This window comes from Carya illinoinensis, chromosome 1 (assembly GCF_018687715.1).
Source record: "Carya illinoinensis cultivar Pawnee chromosome 1, C.illinoinensisPawnee_v1, whole genome shotgun sequence".
NCBI lineage: Eukaryota > Viridiplantae > Streptophyta > Magnoliopsida > Fagales > Juglandaceae > Carya > Carya illinoinensis.
Window position 1 is genome coordinate 49,534,187 of NC_056752.1, and position 9,137 is coordinate 49,543,323.

The 9,137-nt window shown below is 37.1% G+C and overlaps 1 protein-coding gene across 1 annotated transcript; it reads right to left on the reverse strand.

The window, feature by feature from the left end:
* Positions 1-6,132: 6,132 nt before the first annotated feature.
* Positions 6,133-8,602, reverse strand: LOC122280922 (vacuolar protein sorting-associated protein 2 homolog 1-like). Its single transcript, XM_043092059.1, has 5 exons — positions 8,440-8,602; positions 7,975-8,105; positions 7,522-7,626; positions 6,609-6,869; positions 6,133-6,456 (listed from the first exon to the last, which is right to left on the reverse strand). Exons 1-5 carry the CDS (start codon positions 8,474-8,476, stop codon positions 6,328-6,330), a joined length of 663 nt encoding a protein of 220 aa, XP_042947993.1. The 5' UTR covers positions 8,477-8,602; the 3' UTR covers positions 6,133-6,327.
* Between the last annotated feature and the right edge of the window lie 535 nt (positions 8,603-9,137).

A 9,137-nucleotide genomic window follows, 5' to 3' on the forward strand; every position in this document is an offset into this window, starting at 1 on the left:
TTGCCGCATTAACCATCTTTGATCTCCACCCAACTCCATGCTCCGTTGTGTGACCCCTTCTCTCTCATTGAGTATTTTGTGTGATCCTCCTTCCTTCATTGAAGGTTGTCTTTCATGACATCTGCATTAGCTTTTCGAAATAAGCAAAAACACCCCACCATTTGAAAACTAACGATAGTGCTACCCTTTTTCCTTGTCATGTGTTCCTTGAACTTTGATGTTAAAAATGCTCATTTGGGCCTTAGGCTGTTGTCAATTGGGTTTGGCTTGGTTGATTTATTTCATTTTCAACTTTGGTTTTTGGTAAAGTTTTGAATACCGTTTTGGTTAATGTATTGAAATAAAATATTTCGATATCGGTACAGTTTCGAAATTAATTATATATTATATATAAATATTTATACGTATATATAAACTAACAACTAATAGAATAAATACATATATATATGTGTGTGTGTGTGTGTGTGTGTGTGTGTGTGTGTGTGTGTGTGTGTGTGTGTGTGTGTGCAAGTGTGTATCATGTATATGTGTATAGATATGGAAGAATTGAAGATTTACAAAATGAATATATATTGAAAAAATCATAAACTTGAGTTGAGACACAAAAATACAGAAAAAAAAGTTTTTTTTAAAAAAAGGAGAGAACAAATGAACATATTTAAAGTTACAAAAAAATTAAAATTATATAAATATATTTTATATTCTAGAATTAATTAAATACTATCTAGATTTAAAATTTACAAAAATGCTATCTAAGTACAAAAAAAAAATTACAAAACCCGTCTAAAATGGAATGTGGACCGAAATGCCAATTTTGGCCAGAATGGTTTAAATTTGACTGAAATAGCTGAAATTTAGAATGAAATGGAATGATGTGGTATAATGTACCAGATATTATACCGGAATGGAAAATTCTAGCCGTACTGGCCAATTTCTTACCCAAGGAAATGCAATGTTATTGTACTCAGCGAGGACAAAAGTGAGAGACAACTAAATACGCGCTCCTTTGTCGTTTTGTCATGTTAGAACTTGTCCATGCGGCTTGGAGATCCTTTTTAGCTAAATTTAGATAAAGCAACACCTAAAAATAGCACATGACTTCCACGGAACAATCATTGTTGACGTTAACCCTTTTCTAGCCTGAATAAAATATTGCAATTTCCTAAGCTCCTTCACTTTCCAAACTGTGTCTGAACCGGCATCACACCCTGGTCTTCTCCCAATTATAGCATCATGGTAATCGTATCGAGGGTCGTTGAACTCATATTTATGCTTGTGACCCTCGACCACTACCTAGCCTTGCATGTCAAGAGTTCACCAAGTTCTTTCAGCTCTTCCAACTTGGTATCAACAATATAAATCATGAACTCGATTACTACGCAATTATTCTCATGGTATCTATAGTCGTTGCGCTCATCATTTACGGTCTTGCTCTGTATGGATGGTGATGAAGCGCTAAAACTGCATGATTAAGTTATTTAAGTGAATAAATTGTTTAATAAGAAAATGATTTAAGTACTTAATTATGCAATAGATCACAATACTTGAGTCAATTGATAATTCTGATATTCTTAGTGCTTTTGAAGATTTTTAATGCAATTATTTCACATGAAAATAAATATTTCAATTTTATTCCTCTTATAACAGGAAAAGTTTGGAAGAGAAATGGAAGAATCGAAAAAAGCCCAAAGAGCGAGGTGTGGAAGAATTTTAAGCTGAGTGGTAGTCGGCTCGAGATATCCTATCATCCAATGGAGAGGATGGTGCTTTTGAACTGCTTTCCGAAAAAAAAAACCACAATGATTCTTCCAAGTATTTTGTTACAACATCATGTACCAGTCTACAAGGCTGTGCAGGTGCCAGGGGAATTTGTCATTACCTTTCCTAGAGCATATCATGCAGTATTTAGCCATGGTTTTAATTGTGGAGAGGCAGTAAACTTCGCAACTGCAGATTGGTTTCCAATGGGGGAATTGGCCAGGGAACGTTATGCTCTTCTTAAGAAGATTCCAATAATATCATACGAGGAACTCCTTTGTAATGAAGCAATGCTTTTACTCATGTCTTCGAAACAAGACAATTCTGGTGATCCATCCACAGATGTAGTCTCTCAGCGTGCTGTCAAGATTTCTTTTGTACGCCTCATAAGGCAGCATAAGCAGGCGCTTCATCGCATAAAAGCATCATCTAATGCTTTTTTCCCCACATGGTCAAGGAACTCTCTTATGCGGCCATTGCAAGCGTGACTGTTACTTGGCATACAACATGTGCAACTTCTGCAACTCTGATCCTTTTTGCCTTTTTCATGGGGTAGTTTGGGCAATACATTGCAAGACAACCAGCTCACACATGCAGAAAACTTGGGACCACAGCAGCTCACACATGCAGCAACAAACACAGCAGACCAGTTCACACATGCATGACAACAGAACACTCATTCGGACCACAGCAACTCACACATGCATATCACGTTGAGCAGCAGAGGAACGGAGGCTACAGCAGGAGAAGAAATGGACGCAGCACGTTGCAACAACTCACACATGCAGAAAATGTGACAGTAACTCACACATGCAGCAACAAACACAGCAGACCAGTTCACACATGCATGACAGCAACCACTCATTCAGATCACACCAAGCAGCAGAAAGCATTCGGACAGCACTCATTCACAATGCACATGCAGACCATTTGGACCATGCAGTGGACACCATGCAATAAACCAACACATGCAGACATGCAGCGGACATCACTCATTCAAAATGCACACATGCAAAAAACGTGACACAGCTGGACTCACACATGCAGTAGACTCACACACGCTGTACAGCAGCAGAAAGAAACCAGTTCACACATGCAGACCAGCAAGGCTGTTCACTTCACTTTTCTTGTTTCTGCACATGGAAGTTGAACGTGCAGTAGCAGTTTTTTTATTTCTTTTTCATGTGGACAGGAAATAGCTTTTGGAAGCAGTAGCACCGAGAGCAGGAGGAGATGAGTTATTTATTTAGTGCCAGCAGCAGAGAAAGGAAGCAGTTTTTACTTATTTCTTTTCGTTTAGAAGCTAGAGGGAGTTATTGTTTTTTTAGTTTTTCATTCGGCTATAGTTGAGCAACTGAATTTTTGAAGTTTTTCTTGTTTTCCCGTTTGAGTTTTTCGTATATAGCAGTAGGGCAATCTTGAGTTTATTTTCTTTCTCTTCCATTTAAGTAGCAGAGTTTTCATTTTATTTTCTTTGACTTTTCTTTCCTAATACAAATTGATCTTTCGACAGTTTTTTTTTTGTTTTATGCATTTATTACTTTTCGTTTAGGAGCTCGGTGCAGCAGAGTAGTCTTTGAGTTTTTATTTTCCTTTCTATTCGTTAAGACAGGGAGTTCGGTAGCTTAGCTTGGAGTTTTTATTCAGTCTTTCTTTTTCGTTTAGACACTAGGAAGTAGGAGAATTCTTAGCTTTTTTCTTTCTTTCTTTTCGTTTAGTAGCAGGCAGATTGATTTAGTTTTTATTCATTCCTTTTATTGTATTATGCTTTTCTTTCTTTTAGTTCCAGACCTCGTTGAGGAATTCGGCAACATTTTATTTTTTTTCTTTCCTGTTAGTTTAGACCTTGGCAGCTAGGAGAGGCGGCTAGTTTTCATTACTGGATTTAGTTTTACGTTTCATGTTTTATTTTGGACATCGGCGTTGTGCTCTCTCTTGGTTATTTTTACGTTTCTTCTCACAGATTTTTTTTAGCTTTGTTAGATTAATTTTTGTTGCTAAAAATATCATGCGTAACTAATTTCTGAAGCTTGGGTTGTGGAATGAAGCTTGATTTGTTTTGGATTCTAGATCGATGCAATAATTTATTGTTAATTGTTGATTTTACTATGTTACTAGTCGGATTTAAATTGAAAATAGATTGCGGCTCTTGCTCTTGTTTTGTTGTTGATTTAAGGCACAACAAAAGCTTGAAAACTATCAAGGCCTCTCTCAGTTGTTTGTTAATGTGTGTTTGACTAGTAAAGTAGAGAATCCCTTAGGAAAATATTGCAAAAACTTGAGCTTAAATTTGTATCTTCCGATTAGCAATGCCTTGATTGGATTGTTAATCGAGAAAATTATCTAGAATCCGAAATAAAGAAAGTCTCATACCCAACCCAAGTGTTCGTTAATTTGTTTGTTTTCAACTTCGATTATCTTTTTGCATCGCATTTGAATTTTATTTTCATCTCTCATACTCGATTCATTTGTTACTCACAAATCTCTTCTACGCTTTGATAACCCATTGTCCCTGTGGAATACGATCCTGGACTTATCCTTGATACAACTTGACACTTCTACACTTGGAAGCACATTCGACCACGAGTCAGATGGTTTGCTTACAATCGCTTCCTACATCCTGCAATGACGAGCGGGCATGACAAGGAGAAAGGCTTTGGTTCCAAGAGACTTGAACCCCTTTTTGGCCTCCACGTTCAAGTACAAGAAAAGGACTGGAAATACTTCAGAAATTGATCGTGTTGTGTGCTTGACTGACTTCGAAGATGATGAATGTGTTCGTCAGCTTCCAAGATGCAAGCACTCCTTCCATGCACCGTGTATCGACTTGTGGCTCTATTCTCACTCCGACTGCCCACTCTGCCGCACTCCTGTGGACAGACTAAGTAAACAAATAATTCTATTTGCAGTCCCGAATCATTCGGGACTGCATATGCAGGCCTCACTTAAATGAAACGATTCGTTTCATTTAAGTGAGGTAAACGACTGTGTATTGAAATCAGACCTCCTGCATTTTCTTCCTCTTTAAGCCCCTTCACTCTAGCCCCAAGTCCCTTCGTACGTTCGCTGTCGCCCCTTCTCCCTCCGCCTTTTGCCTTTCGCCATCGCCCCTTCATCGTTCCTTTCAGAACAACTGAATCTGCCCAAAACCCCTCTCAGACCCGTCATCCCCTTCCCCCTCCATAGAACCGTCGTCCATCCCCTTCCCCTTCCCCTTCTAAAAGGTTTAACTCATTGAAAATTGGGGGACCAGCCCACTCTTTTTTCTCTAGTTTTTTTTCCTCAACAAAAGATATCGTGCAAATAAAAAATCATGCAGTAGAAATTTATTTGCCTAAAGTTCTATGTTCATAAAAACAGAGTTCACATAGTGGTTGTAATTTTCCGATAGAAAAGGACATCTGTTTGCTTTTTGGTTGTTTGTTTCACATAGAAACACAAAAAAAATAGAATTTTTCTTGTTTGTTTGTTTATGCAACTATTGCTTGGATGTATGACCCGTAACTGTTGATAAATACGTTCCTTGGTTTTGTGAGGATTGTGAATCAAAGTCAAATTCATGCACCCATAATGATTAAAAAAAAAAAAAAACTTTTTGGTTGCTTGTTTCGCATAGAAATATGAAAACATAGAATTTTTCTTGTTTGTTTGTTTATGTAGTTATTGCTTGGATGTATGGCCCGTAACTTCTGCCTGAACATGTTTCTTGGTTTTGTGATGATTGTGAATCAAAGTAGTCAAATGCATGCACCCAGAATGATTAAAAAAAAAAAAGCACCCAGAACAATTTCGAAATACAAGCATAGAGAACAACCTGTGGACCAAAACCAAACTACAGAGGAGAAGAATCTGGTGGAGGAGGAGGCTGCCGATTGTTCTTACTTCTTCCTTGAGGAGAAAATGCCGGAGGTCTGGTTTCTACCAAAGCAATACGCTTGAGAAGAATATGCAGTAGGAGGTCTAGTTTCTATCAAAGCAATATGCAGTCGTTTACCTCACTTAAATGAAACGAATCATTTCATGTAAATGAGCAGTCCTAGTTAGCATAGGCACTTAATTCTGTATTTAGTCCTCTATGTTTCTTCTCCTCATTTTCGTTTGGTAAAGGGTGGGATTGAAGTGAGGATTTTGAAAGGGAAAATACCCTTAGCCACAATTAGATTACATACAGTGATTTATTATATTATAAAGTTACTTTTATTGTTAAATTTGACTATGTAAAGCTGTGAAATTACTTTTGTGTAACACTACTCTTTTGAAAGACTCGCTGTTTTTCCTTTTTTTCTCTATAAATTAGGAGAAACAGAAATTTCCCCGTGATTCCCACGCACTGAAGGATTAAACATAAGAAGGGGTTCAGAATGTAGATAGTAATAATTCTTCCAAGGCACTTCAACACTAAGATTTATTACAAACATCAAACATATATTTACACAAAAAAAAAGGGGGCGAGCGTACATTCAAAAGCCAACAACATGACGTGACTATGTGCTTTAAACGCACAATCAAATATTATAAAGCGCATTATTATCATCTTTCGACTGTGATGCTTCTCTCATCTTCACAAATTTACATCCTTCTTAAATTATCCAACCTTGCCTGTAAATCGTTGTCTATTCCACCATCTTCATTCTCTGCTTGGGCTACCTTGTTTGTTGCAACTGGTGCACTGACAGAAGCTGAGGGTGCATTCAAAAGCTGCAGATAAAGGAAATAAAAAGCATTATTATTGTTATCAACTTAATTGGACTCCCTGGCCGAAAATGTAATTAAACCTGGGAAAATCTTCATCTTCATTTGGAATACCAAAATTTTAATTCACACGGAAAGATACAGAGCAATGGATGTACCTCAGAATTGATATTGATTCCAATCTCATCAAGCACCTGATTCACAAGGTCATCGGTTTCTTGCTCTTCTTCATCCCCTTCCAGAGCATCATCAACGGCATCTCCCATTACCTCAGTCACCATTTCCATCTTTTCATTCTGCCTCTCAAACTCTTGCATAATCTTCTGCAATGATGGCAGGTTCATCTGCCTATTCATCTGACCCATTGCCTTGGTAACACCTTTCATGGCCTCTCCCATTGCTTGAGTTGATTTGAGAGTCTGCAAGGAAACCCAACAAAACATTACCATTATAGCAAAAGCTCCATTCTCCAGAATAGCCTACTGCTTGGGTTAAAAGAACTAATTTTAGCCCCAATATTAGAAGATTATATACCAGAAACTATAAAGCAGATCAAAGACATCAAAACAAATCCCTAACCCCCAAATATATTTTAGTTCCCCATCAAGGTGAAGGGAACAAAAAAAGGCGTTCATCAATTCTTTAGACAAAGTTCACCTACCAAAATGCTAGTTTTCTTTTTTGTATCCTGTGAAAACTCAACTATACAATTCAAGCTATGAAAAAGTATATACTATGCTTGAAACAATGCTGCTTTTTTATTTTGTATCTATTCAATATAGATACATCCCATCAAACCAAAAATATGCAAATGCAGGAACAATATAGTAATGCAGACTTTACAATAGAAGAGATACATGAATCATCCAACAACTGATGCAATCCTTTTCCTAAACATTTTCTGTTAGAGAAAGATGGATTGAAAAGCATGTGCTATACAAAGACAAGCACAACAAACATACTTAGAAAATATACTTCCCGTATGAAACGAAATCATGTCAGAACATTGATAAGAAACTTTACAGTAATGCAGAAGATGCACAAAGCAGTGTGTAAAAATTTAAGATATACCTGGATTCTCAAAGATACACCCTGGAGTTGTGATTTAAGCTTATAAAACTTTTCAACCTGATGCCGAGTTCTAATAAGATCTTTAGCCATCACTCTAACTGCCCCCTGAAACAAAGACAATCAATCCCAGGATGCTGAGTTACATACCTCATCCCAACCACCCAATCGATTCACAGAACCCAATAAGATCATGTCCCAACATGCGTATGTCTTTTTATACAGCATCATTGCCACTCCTTACAGATTAACCGATTGGACATTAAAAAAAAAAAAAAACACTCCCATAAGGCATCGAGTGCACTTGGGTTCCATGGAAATAACAAATGTAAAGCTCTTAACGCAGCCAAATTTCATGGGTTAAAGTTTGGGTTCAGGTTGTTTCTTCATCAATATCGTACAGTACGTATAACAAAGTAACAAATAAATTGCGAAAACAAACAGGATAACATTTACCATCTGTCCTTGTTTAGCATTCTTCTTTATCTCTACAATCAGCTTCTTTTCTTGGGTTTGTAGACCTTGTCTTTCCCTTTCTATTTCTCTAATGGATTTGTCTAGCATCCTCTTATTCTCCCGCAGAAGCTCTGCACACAAAATCAAACATTTTTTTGGCGGTTTACTTCACAACTCTAACTGGACCGAATGCTATTGAAATTGCAATCGTAAATTAAATGCTACCAGGACTAGTTTACTGCTTGAAACCACTACTAAAGTCAGCATTTGGTCAAATTTAAGGGTGCCAGTTTCAGAATTTATGCAGTTTCATTCAAATAACGTAAAACAAGTCCTTAATTATCGAATTCAGAACTAAGATTGCACCAATAAATCTGAAGTTTAAAACAATCCCGAAGCAAGAAATTTTCAACTGAGATGAAATTAACATGTTATAACAGATAATAATTGATGGATCATATGTACCTGCGGGAGTTTTTCTGTGGCCGAAGAGAAAGCTCATGTCGCTGGTGCAAGCTAAAATACACCGGGGTTGTACTGTACCCGATCCCCCTCTCTCGAGTCTTTATTTCGCTCTCGCTTCAGCGTCGTCTTCTTTCTCCTTGTGTGGGTGGTCATTTCATTAGTTGGGTAACAATGCCGTGTAGCGTAGAAATACAATTAAGGCCCAATAAAATTCAGCACAACAAATAATATTTTCGAACTGTCCACGAGTCCCAAATATTACTAAGATTGAATTGGGCTAACACCATAAAATAATAACTCCTGCTTGCCCAAAAGGTTCAGGCCCAATATTCATGGGCTTAAATTTTAGCCCCAGCATCACCTTATGGGTGAAGTTGTAACTTGCGAACTGAGCTGTCCTTCGCAAGTTCGCAAACGTTTCTTCGCGTGTTGCCAATTCACATTGCCATTACCCATTAAGGTGAAGTTGCATTCGGTGATCTCAATTCTCACCATCTTCCGATTATTTTATAATATAGTATTCGATAATTGAATACTATTTATAATATTTTACTTGTAAATTTATTATCTAATGTCACAGATTAATAAAAATTTTTAACTTAATTAGCCTACAACTGCAACACAACCCACAAGATACAAACACCGGACACTAAGAAATGATATATACAAATTTTCAATGTATAAATTTTGAGAAAATA